General features: G+C 42.4%; 1 protein-coding gene across 1 annotated transcript; it reads left to right on the plus strand.

Annotated features, from left to right (window-relative positions):
- Positions 1–8525: 8525 nt before the first annotated feature.
- Positions 8526–9470, plus strand: LOC308693187 (olfactory receptor 52D1-like; the record flags this gene model as incomplete). Its single annotated transcript, XM_081369980.1, has 1 exon — positions 8526–9470. The coding sequence occupies one exon, from the start codon at positions 8526–8528 to the stop codon at positions 9468–9470; it is 945 nt and encodes a 314-aa protein (XP_081226106.1).
- Positions 9471–12817: the final 3347 nt, after the last annotated feature.

The following is a 12817-nucleotide window of genomic DNA, read 5'->3' on the forward strand; positions in this document are numbered from 1 at the left end:
CAGCCATAATACAATCTGCAATAATAAAATCATGTATCATTTGGTTTGTTTAAAGTCAGGCTATGGTATTGTACAGTATTATACACACACACACACACACACACACACACACACACACACACACAAAAACTAGGGTGACCAGATTTCTGGGAACTAAGACATAGAAAACATGCACATTGTAGCAGAATTTCCTTTGGTGTTTGTGATTAACCTGATGAACACTAAAAAATCTCTGTGTGAACTGATTATTTTGTTGAGTGTTTATTAAAACTATTAAACAATTGAGTAAGGCAAATAAGAAAAATTTGTTAGGTTGTCAGAGTTGTGTTAATAGATTAAGTGTTTTGTTTAAATTTCATATAAATAATATTAATTATTTATTAACAATTAACTAAGCCTATTTTTTCCCAAAATGTCTCTGCACATCCCTGGCTAGCGATATAGCCTAACCGTTAAAGCAAGACGGCATTGTTAAGAAGAGGCATTGCAACAATGTTTACAAATATACATTGTAACGCTGGCTGCACAGATAATACAGACGCAGACCGCAATGATTGACTCAAAATCGGTTGTGTCTCGGTCAAACCTGGACGTCTGGTCACCCTATTTTAAACACAAAACATTAATTTCATAACTTATAATTCCCTTTATGAGTACGTGACAATACACTTGAACTTGAACTTTACCGCTAGTTAGTGATATGCTACAGATGTTGCCATCGCAAGCCAGCAAAAAATAAAATAATAACAGTCAGAACATGCGAGATAATTGCCTTTCTTTTTGAACGTATCCTCTGTCCGTAGCGGTCACGAAGAGCTGCGTTTTTGAATTGCAGTGTTAATTTGTAAAGCCAGGAGCATTGATATGTAGTTCTCCATTGCTGTTATGGTTGTCATGATGCGTTGCTAGGACAACGGAGGTAGCCCTACTCTGGCTCTACAGTCAGTGGAAAATCGAGCTGGTTCTTAGATAATTGGCGAATAGAACCAGTACCGAACTGGCATAAGCACCAGCCCAGAATCAGCACCTGTTTAGTATTGGTGGAAAAGGGGTATTAGTCCGAGAACCATGCTGGAGACGGCCAGTGAGGGGCTACCAGTAACAGACGGACCCCTTCCCGGCGAACCCTCTCCATAACACCCTGAAGCATTGATATCGGGGGAAATGCATACAACCACATGGGACAATGTGACGTCTTTGATGATGCAAACAGATCGACTTGAGCTTGATCAAACTTCTCCCAAACGAGCTCCACCACCTCGGGGTGAAGTCTCTACTCCCCGGGCCTCAGCCCCTGCCTCGACAGGATATCCGCTCCCAGATTATGATGAATATATACTGCCCTCAGTGACAGCAATTTCCCCTGGGCCCATAGGAGGATCTGATGGGCCTGCCTCCATAAATGACGTGACCTCAGGCCCCCTTGATGGTTGATATAAGAGACCACTGATGTGTTGTCCGTGCGGACAAGCACATGGTGACCTCTCAGGTCTGGCAGGAAGTATTTGAGAGCTCGGAATACTGCCATCATTTCTAGCCGATTTATGTGCCAAGAACGTTGATGGTCCTGCCAAAGACCTTTCGACGAGCGGCCACTCATGACCGCCCCCCATCCCGTGAGGGAAGCATCCGTCGAAAGCGTTACGCGTCGACAAGAAGCCCCCAGCACTGGGCCCTGGGCGAGGAACCAAGGTTTCTTCCACATGACCAAGGCACGAAGGCATCGCCGCGTGACCTTGATCGTGCGAAATGGATTTCCCCTCGGAGAAAACCCCTTGGTCCTGAGCCACCACTGCAGAGGTCTCATGTACAGAAGGCCAAAAGTGATTACGTTGGACGCAGCTGCCATGAGCCCCAACAGTCTCTGAAACTGTTTCACAGTGAGTGACTGGCCTAGTTTTACCCCCTTTACGGCTGTGCAGAAATACTTGCAGGAGACAGACGTGCTTGCATTGTTGTCGAATCCCAAATTACACCTAAAAAAGTGGTCCTCTGAGCTGGAGGGAGCACACTCTTCTTGGCGTTGAGCCGCAACCCCAACCTCTTTATGTGAGACAGAACGACATCTCGTTGCCGAACTGCCATCTGCTCTGACTGAGCTAGAATCAACCAATCGTCTAGATAGTTTAATATGCGAATGCCCTGGAGTCTCAGAGGAGCCAGAGCTGCATCCACGCATTTTGTAAAGGTGCAGGGTGATAAACCTAGGCCGAAGGGAAGAACCCGATACTGGTATGCTTCGCCCCCGAAAGCAAACCTCAGGAACTTCCTGTGATGAGGATGGATAGATACATGGAAGTACGCGTCCTTCAAATCTATTGTGATAAACCAGTCCTCGGACTGAATCTGTGACACAATCTGTTTGAGCGTAAGCATTCTGAACTTGAGTTTCTGAACTCTGCTGTTAAATTGACGCAGATCTAGAATAGGACGCAACCCCCCATCCTTTTTTGGAACAATGAAATAACGGCTGTAAAACCCTGACTCTCTGCTGGGAGGAGAAACCCTTTCTATAGCCCCTTTTTTTAGAAGCGTCAGTACTTCTTGTTCCATAACCAGAGCCTGCTCGGAGTTCACCACTGTGGGAAGTACCCCTTGAAATCTGGGCGAACGAGAACCGAACTGAATTCTGTAACCCTTTTCTATTACATTCAGGACCCACTGCAAAATATTTGGTAGAGGTTTCCATGCTACCAGAAATTCCGCTAAGGGAACCAGTCTCTCGAGACTGGCCTCTGGATTTGGTTGAACAGTCATTTCGGTGCCCTGAAACGGCGAACCGGCAGGGAACAACCGAACTGACCATTCTACGACCCTCCTCGGAGGATCGTATGGGGACGCTGACACTTCGGTGCCCTGAAACGGCGAACAGGCAGGGAACGACCAAAGTGGCAGCGCTGCAACTCTCCTCGGAGAATCGCCCCCCAGAGGGCGCCGAGGAAGAACGGTTCCTCGAAACCGTCCCTCCCCGGAGGGTACCACCCTCAGAAGCCTGACAGCCTTGGCGTCAGGACTTCTTCTTAGTCCAAGCTTTCTTAGAGATGACGGTCCTCAGATCCTGTCTACCCCTAACCGGCTTGGACTGCGACCGCCACCCAGACTCCCCAGATTGTGGAGGAGCCCGAGCGGCGACGCTCTGCTTTTGTTGCACTCTGTGCTGCTGTGAGGAGCTCGTAGACGGCCGAGACTGCTCAGATTTAACTACACAAACCGCAGTCTCGGGGACATTGGACCGGCGAGGAAGAAACTTCTGGAGCGCCGCAGACTGTTTTTTCGTTTCTTGAAACCTATCGACGACACAATTTATAGCGTCGCCGAACAGACTTGTAGGCGAAAGTGGCGCATCCAGAAGAACAGACCAATCTTTATCCTTTATATCTGAAAGATTTAACCATAAATTATGTTCTGTGGCCACCAGGGCTGCCATAGATCGACCCACAGATTTGGCCGTCTCCTTGGTGGCCCGCAGAGATAGATCTGTTGCGCGACGCAATTCTCGAATTGCGCCAGCACTGACTTCCTCACAATTGTCCATGTCTTTCAGCAGGTCAGCTTGGTATGCTTGTAAAATAGACATAGTATGTAAGCATGCCGCGGCTTGACCTGCTTCCGAATATGCTTTACCCACCAGCAAAGATGTAGCTTTTAATGGCTTGGTGGGTAACGTCGGGGCTTTAAGAGATGACGCTGTCTTGGGGGAGAGATGGCTCTGGTTTTACCAACTTTCTCAGTTGGTCGCACCAGCATGATTTGGTCGCACATTTTTTTTTTTTTTTGCTACATGCCATGGGATTAATCAATGCATGCTGATGGTCTTAATCTGCATTCCCTAGTTTTGCACTGATGTAAAAAGACTGACAGTGACAAGTCTTCATGTTAGCAAAATAATTTAAACTTTTAACTCTTAAAAAAACTTTTAAAAACATGTATGTTCTTTAATGTTTGATTATAATTTTACCGTCTTCACATAGGGATGGGAAATGATAAGATTTTATCAATAATAATAATGGCACTGACGATTCTGATTATCGATCCGATTCTTTAACGATTCTCTTATCGATTCTTGATAGCACTGTGTGGAAAAATGTAGTCATATGCTTTTCAAAAAAAAAAAAGGGGTTTTATTTATTTTAAAGCTTAAGCTTGAGTAAGCAAACTGTACTTTTTATGTAATTTATGTAATAAACATAACTTTATTGTAAAGTGTTACTGATTCAAACGTCTCCTGAGTTCATTGTTGGAAAGATCAGTTGTCCATTCATTAAAATGAATCGTTCAAATGAGTAATTAGTTCGCGAATTGGACATGTCGTGCGCGTTGTGTGATTATCCCAGCAGTTAGGACATAGACATCCAAGATTTGTGTCAACACAGAAAACGTTTCATCACTGGATAGTTTTTTTCGTTTAATTAAAGTGTTGTTTTATGTCAGCTGAATGTCTGGGACGCTTTTCAGAGAAGATAAGGCAACAACTTGTTTAGCACAATTCACACCCAGCGGTAATTGAGGAAGAAGAAAAAAAATCTCCTAATGCTCTACATGAAACTTTGGTCTTCCGACCTTTTACCACCATGTCGATTTATTTTGATTAATATGTGCGAGGGAGAGAGAGCAATATAGCGCTTAGTTTGGAGACGGTGAAGTCTTTTTTACACTTTCGCCTGGCTCCGAAGAGAGAGAGAGAGCGCGCGTGCGCGCGACCGAGTACTCTCTCTGCTCGTTCTTTCAGTTAAATGTGCACTGTGACTCTGTCAAAAGCGCAGCAGTTCGTCTACATTACTGAGCGATCAAATAACACTTTGGCGGCCGCTAAAACTCATAGTCGTTTGGTCATTAATCGGACTGGTTTTGTTTCACTCATCGTAACGTAAATTTAGCTGCAGCTAAGTGCCTTTGTGCGACCCACCTTTTCTCACTGTGTGACCCACAAGTGGGTCGCGACCCACAGTTTGAAAACCACTGCTCTAAATGACACTGGTTTATTCCACGATCTCGACACCTCGGTGTGGAGATCGAGAAAAAACGGAAGCTCCCAACGTGGAGGTCGTGATTTAGATGGCAAATATCTTTCATCTAATAAACTCTTTCGATTTGAATCACTCTCAACTTCATCTGCTGGCCAGTCAATATTTAATTTAGCAACAGCACGAGTCAAAACCTCCATAAGCTCCTCATCAACCTAGGAATAAGCTGCCGAGGACTCATATTCCCTTTCTATATCAACACTGACGACATCCAATTCCTCAGAACTGGATAGCCGCAGCATTGGTGCCTCAACCTGGGAAGGAGAAGCCGCAGAGCGGGCTCCTTCCTGGGCAGAGGCACTGGATTCAGCAGGTAAGGGCTGAGAAAGGGCGGGGCCCGTCTCAAACCCCGCTACTAAATCCACATGCGAACCCCAAGATGAAAGCCTCCGCTGTGCCTCGGCAGCAGTGGGACCCGCACCTCGGGGAGCGCGAACCGAACCGTCCTCCTCAAAAAACGCCCGGCTAGAGCGGAGCGTCTGCATGGACAGCTTTACGCAATGCTCACAGTCAGCTCCATCGAGAACTGACTGGGCATGCTCCACTCCCAAACAAGCAACACAAAGCTGATGTGTGTCACCACCCGTGATGTAACTAGGGCAGGGAACAACACATTGCTTAAAATCTTGCTTGCTCGCCATTATATATATATATATATATATATATATATATATATATTGTGTGTGCTTGAACTGTGACAGACAACAGTAAATAGACAAGGACAGATATACAGAGAGCGCTTGCTGAAGGCACAGAAGCTAACGCAATCTGTGTCATCGAGGCTGCCTTATAGTTTCCTGGTCGATGACGTCACCCGCCTATGACGTCTCGTCTTTCCATTGGACTGATTATACACGTGCTTCACGACGCAATCACGCAGGGCGTTCCCACCACGTCTCAAACGCAGCTCGAGTTCCCTTGAAAGGGAACTTTCTGTTAACCAATTAACAGTTTTTCACTGTAGCATTTTTACAGTCTCTTGCTGTTAAAATCACAATAATTTTTTACAGTGTAGTTCTGGGGAAACAGTGTAGTTCTGGGGAAACAGTGACCTGCTTCTTGGTCCCAGTCAAAGCTATTGCATTTTGTAAGAGTTGAAAGCGATTCAACATTATACAAGGAAGCCCTAGATACAATGAATTACAATTGTCCAACCTTAAAATTATACAAGCCTGTATAACATGGGTTTAATTTTTGCATTGCGCCTTAAATGAAAGAAGCCAGCCTTCACTACCGAAGCTCTGAATCAAAGACAACTCCCAGATTCTTTGCTTGCTTATGTACATTTAGAGGCAAGAGGGCCTAAACAGTCAAGTATGTGAGTGGGTGACCTAATGGAGCCAAATACTAGGGATTCTGTTTTAGCTTCATTAAGTTGTAAAAGATTCTGTGCCATCCATAATTTAATTTCACTCAAGCAATAAATTGAAGCATTTAATGGAGTGCCATCACCTGCCTTCAATACAAGATACAGTTGAGTGTCATCTGCATTACAATGATATGCAACATTATATTTTTGACAAATAAAACTGAGTGCTAACATGTAGAAAGAAAACAATATGGGCCCAGAATTGACCCCCTGTGGAACCCCACAAACTGCAGAATCTGAGAAATAATTTCCCAATTTTTTCCCCAGCTTTTGCACTTAAAGTAAGAAGAAAAGAGTCAGTCCCTGCACAAACGCAATAAAATAATTGCATGTTCAACTGCGTCATAAGCTTAAGGAGTTGATGTACTATAGCATGCTTTAGACAAGATAGGACACATTTCAATGACATATGTTTTCAGTTTTGCATGTCTGAAATAAAAAATGTCAAATGGGAAGTTGTTTTTCCATAGTTATTAACTATTGAGGAACCAGCCCTTAATCAAATTGTCTATGTGGTCTACATGGATGCTGGAGCCTGTCGCAGCATCTCAAACTGTGAACAGGGGTTTAACTCTAATGTGTTTCATTTAAAGTCACCATAATGGTGACCCGTCCTTCGGATGAGACGTAAAACCGAGGTCCTGACTCTCTGTGGTCATTAAAAATGGCATCCCATGGCACTTCTCATAAAAGAGTGTCCTGGCCACATTCCCTCCAATGGCCCTTCCCAATCATGGCCTCCTAATAATCCCCATCCACTGAATTGGCTCTATCACTCTCTCTCCTCTCTCCACCATCTGGTGTGTGGTGAGCACACTGGCGCCGTTGTACTGTGGCTGCCGTCACATCATCCAAGTGATGCTGCACACTGGTGGTGGTTGAGGAGAGACCCCGACATGACTGTAAAGCACTTTGGGCATACAGTAGTACATATGAAAAGCGCTATATAAATGCCTCATTCATTCATTCATTCATTAGTGTGTCCATTAGTTGGGCTCTTAACTCTTATTATATCTTTTGTCTTTTTTGGCTGCTGTGACAATGTGTTTGTTAAACACATTTGCAGTAGTAAAGGAAGAGGCTAACAGGATTGGGCCACCCAAGAGCCGTCATTCCACCCTGCATGTGGGCCAGATCATCATTCCATGTGGGACGGGTCTGGGCCGTCACAATGTTGCTATGTGGGATGTTGGGGAACAAAAATGTATAATTTTTACTATGCCATTTTTTTCAGTATAATTATTGTTGTACCGCTGAATTTATGTTGCAAAGCAATTAAATAATAAATTTTAAGTATATTTTGCTTTTTTTATTTTAGACCATTTAGATTAGTTTCAAACCATCATATAGTCTTCTCAAATCAGTGTCAATTGGATGCCCACTGTAACAGCTCCAATATAATGTGAAAATGTTGAAAAACTGTGATTAGTAAAAGGACACCTAGGATATACTTTATGAATTGAATGCAGCAGTTATATTGAATGTTGGATAATGTATCTGGTAAAATTATGCATTTAATTAATTCACCCATGATGAGCATCCTGATTTAAAATGGAAATAGTGTCTATTCTAATTATTCTATTGAGGGGTGTTCATCTCATTTAAGTGTAAAAAAAAGTTATATAGTTCATCTATATCAATTAAGAGTTATATCACTAAATGTTTCAAGCAAGAAAATAGTCTTAACAGTCTTACAAAAAAAAAAGAAAAAAGAAAAAGAAAACACTGTCTGAAAAGAATGCTGTGACTAATTGTGTTCCAATTTAACAAGCCCCAAATCCCCATGCAATGCTGAGGGAGGGAAAGATAGAGTATTTAAGAGCAGGGAAGAGTTTGCTCAGTGGTAGGGAAAGACAGAACAGGGATATATAAGACAGACTGTTTCATGGGAGTACAGGAGAACTTTAAACTAAATATGAAAAACTGTCATTTTGCCTATTTCTTCTTGATTTTTTATGCTTAATATGTTCAGATAGGTAATGTATTGTCATTGTTTTGTATCTATTTAAAACGTTTATATTTTCATGTGTTTGACATTGAGGTTAACGAGTTACAAAATATGAGGAATAACTGCTGTTTATTTTTGTTGTTTTATTTTTGAAGGTCTGTACTACACACTTTAAAAAAGCAGAATGGGTGACCAATCAAACAACGTCTCTTTTACTGATTTCCAGTTAATTGGATTCAGTGACCTTAAAGGGTACCGGCCTCTACTCTTCATTCCTTTTTGCATAATCTTAATCTATACATTATTTGCTAATGGCATTTTGATTATTGTCATTGCAAAACATAGAAAACTGCATGCTCCCATGTATATTTTAATTGGACTTATTGCACTTTTGGGGTTCTTTGTGCCCATTTACTTTATTCCAAGGATGTTGGTCAGTTTTTTGTTGGACTGGAATACAATTACAAGACATGAATGCCTAATACAAATGTTTTGTTTGCATTTTTCTGCTTGTTTTCAGTCCACCATATTGCTTGGGATGGCTGTGGACCGATATTTTGCTATTATTTATCCTTTACGTTACAATGATTTTGTAAATATGACAAACTCACTTATTTTCTCTGCAGTTCTTAGCATTCGGAACGCAGTTGTCATTATTGCCATGGTTGGTCTAGTTGTGCCACTTACTTTTTGTAGAACAAATATGATTTACCACAGTTTCTGTGAGCATACATCTGTTGTCAATCTAGCTTGTAATGATATTTCTAAAAACTATTTAGCTCTTACAGTAGCTTTTGGTGTAACATCCACTGATTGTTTTGTGATATTCTGCTCTTATGTCATCATTTTTGTAGTTATATTTCGCTCTCCTTCTGGTGAATCCCGCCACAAAGCCATTCATACATGCACCACACACATAATGACCATAGTAATAGCCTATATTAGTGTTACTGCTGCATTTGTTGGGTATAGAGTAGCTACAATACCCCGAGATATCCGTATCTTAACTAGCGCAATGTATCACCTTGTTCCTGCAATATGTAACCCTATTATTTATGGTCTAAGAACCACAGAAATTAGAACTCAAATTGTAAATCTTTTTAAATTTAATAAAGTTACTACATATTGATTGTCAAATACAGTCCATATAAAACATTTATAAAAAGAGTTATGTCATTTTCTTTTGCAAAATTGTCTATTGTAGCTTTTGTTTTTTCATCCAGGATGTCAAATTCAAGTCTGCAGAAAAATTATTTTCTAGTTTGTTGTTCACCATATTGTCACGTTTTATGTGTGTTTTCATTCATGTCTGGTTTTCAAGTCTTGTGTTTTGTGTGTCGACTGGTTCTGTCATCCTCAGTTTCTCCTGCCTGTTTGTCTTGATTAGCGTTTTTGAGTTCAGGTGTGTCTAGTTAATAAGTCTCGTTAGTTCCTCTGTTTGCAGTGTACTTAAGTCATGTGTGTCTTTCTGTTCAGGGTCAGTTCTACGTTTTGACTAAGTTGGTTGTTAAGTCCTTATTCCAGAGAATCTCCAGTGTTTTGTAAAGTTGTGTGAGTTTGTTGAATAAGTTTAATAAAGAGAAGCTTCTGCATCTGGATCCTGACATCTTCCTCTGTACTGCAACCAATGTTTTGTGACACATATGTGCATGAGTTCATTCTACTCACTACTTGCTCTCTATTGGTATTAACTGCTGCTAGTTTCATTGCACTAATTTGATAACTTTTGATAATTACATTTTCCAATTTACTGCTTTATTATTGTTTCATGCACTGTATACTGTAGTTTATTTCCAACCAAATTGAATAAACATAAATGCATTCATTTAATACTTCCACACATGCTAGCTTGCATGACGAAACTTAGTGTAGGCTATTTACTAGTTGCCAAGTTAAGTCAAAAAGGGTGGAAAAGAGAAGGTTGCGGGTATGTCTCGCTCCTTCCCTTGCAGTATGCCATGGGTGGGTGTTTCTTAAACCTGCATACTATGGGTTCTCTTCATCTTCTACAAAGTATAAGAAAGACAAAAAGTTGAAGTCACTTTGTGGTAGACAGACTCCCTGGAAGTATGATGTTCACATTGGAAAACTAATACTTATGTCTACAATTTAAGTAATTGCAACCTTAAAACTAATAATTCAGGTGAATAGTATTATATCAACTAATATTTACAGTATTAAATCAACAAAACAGAGGACTCTACTCTCTCCTCTTACTTTACTCCTCCTGTTATTTCTGTCATAGTAACAGGATTGAAAGTAACAGGATTGAGTTTTTACTCAATAGTTTCTTCACTATTACAAATCTCAAGGTTGACTAATCATGAAAAGTGTTGATTATAGCATTATATTTACACTGTAAAAAAGGGCCACATTTTTACAGTAATATGCTGTTTTCGTTTTTGAGAAAGTAGCCTACAGGAATATACTGTGAATTAACAGCACTCAAAGACGACACTCACGATTTGGCTGTGTTCCAAATCACACCCTATACCCTCATTCATTATTCTCTAAACTAATATAGTCCACTTGTTTGAGTGAATAAAAACAAGTGAGTTAATTCAGACTCTGATGAACACCTGCTGTTAACAAGCAGAATCACTGAAGGAAAGAGGAACAAGAAGAACAGAAAAAGGATTAAATCAACTGAAGAGAAAAGAAGACATTAAATCTATGAAAATCTCAGCAGAGGAGGATTAAACAACTCCACAAACAGAATTACCAGCTTCACTTATTACTAACCAGATTGACTTTATTTCTGTCAGACGTTTACATAAGTTATTATTAAACAGTGATTGTAACCGAGGACAAGTGTGGCCCAGGAAAATTAGCAAATAAATTTGAGACGATCAAATTAAACACAAACTGTAAACAAGAAACAGAATCAATACTAAAGATTTACAAAACCACGATCAAACAAAAATTCAAAAACGGACACACAAAATACAAACTGATTTGAATTAAATAAACGAGAGGTTCTCTCGTACTGCGTAATATCTTACGCTATGGGAAAATCTCTTTCCCGCGAGATATTGAAGCCAAAAATTATCCTTAATTTTGAAATAATGTAAAAAGCATTGCGGCAGCATGCAGACATAGGCAAGACTGCAGCAGCCTATTGAAACATAGCTCGACAGGCTGATTCCACTGATTTTTTATCTCTTCAGCTGAGCTCACGCATCACTGGAAAAGCCTTTTCAGTGGGACGAGCCATTGCATCTGAAGCCGCTGGCCGCGCCGCCTTCAGTCGCCGTTCCTGCTGCGCTATCCGGCGTTATATCCTTTTCTCCTCAACTGTGTTTTGTGTGTGTGTGTGTGTGTGTGTGTTTGCCGCCGCGACACACGCTCTCATTGCAGTAAAAGAGCCGGACGTCTTTTTCAAGATTTCATCGCAATGTCATCACGTTTCCTGCCTGGGTGAGGATCACGCAGCTCTCGCGCTCGCTAACGGCGGCTGCCCTCACTGTGAGCTGATGCCCGTGGCGACTCTGAGGACTCGCCTGGCATCTTTCGTCGAGACTGCACCTCCGCCCGCTGTGGTGCCGCGCTGTACTTAGCGGGTCCCGGAACCTCCTCCAACCCGCAAAAGCTCGCCGGTTCGCCCACCAGCTTTGCCGCCTGCTTCGCTCGAGTCTCTCACTGACGGACAGCGGCTGCCGTCTGCCACCGCTTCCGTCATAGATGACGACGAAGAAGCCACGTTTATGGAGGATTACAGCTGCTAAATGGTCACCCTCTCCCTCTGTTCGAGCCGCGCAAACTGCGCCGCTCACATGGGATGTCAGAAGCGAACACTACACACTGCGTGTCTCTCGGTTTCTGTAAAAACGAAACCAACACACATACAGTCAGCTCAAGCCGACGGTGTTTTCAATGTAGTAAATGTGCCCGCTGTTCCGCGCCCACATTCACTCACAGACATGATAAGCCCCACGGGGTCCCCCCCGCTCGCTCTCTCTCAGCAACCCGCCGTAAGAGAGTCGAGTGTGGGCAGGCTGCCTGCTGTGATCAGCGCGCCCCCCGCCTCGAGTGCTGCAAGCGCGGCGTCAATGTTACAGCATACCGAAGCTCTCCGGCCGCCACTATGTCACGGCCAGAGCCCTGATCTCATTCAACCCCTAGCTATTCATACAAATGTGTGGGTAAAGCTTCCCGGGGTATCAGAATGGGTGCTGAACATTATAGAAAGAGGCTATTCGCTACAGTTCGCTCGACGCTCCCCGCCGTTGCGCGGTGCGAATCGAAACTATGGTAGAAAAGGAAGTAGCACATCTACTACTACAAAATTGCAAAACTGTTGAGCAAAGGGGCCATAGAGCCTTTATCTCAAGCTCAGAGCGAAGGGGGTCTGTACAGCAGATATTTTCTGGTACTGAAAAAAGACGAGGGTCTCAGACCCATTCTAGATCTAAGATGGCTGAACAGAGCGCTTTTGAAACGCCGGTTCAGAATGCTCACAACCAGGAAAATCCTCTC

The sequence above is a fragment of the Scardinius erythrophthalmus genome, assembly GCF_964197995.2.
Source record: "Scardinius erythrophthalmus genome assembly, chromosome: 7".
Classification (NCBI taxonomy): Eukaryota; Metazoa; Chordata; class Actinopteri; order Cypriniformes; family Leuciscidae; genus Scardinius; species Scardinius erythrophthalmus.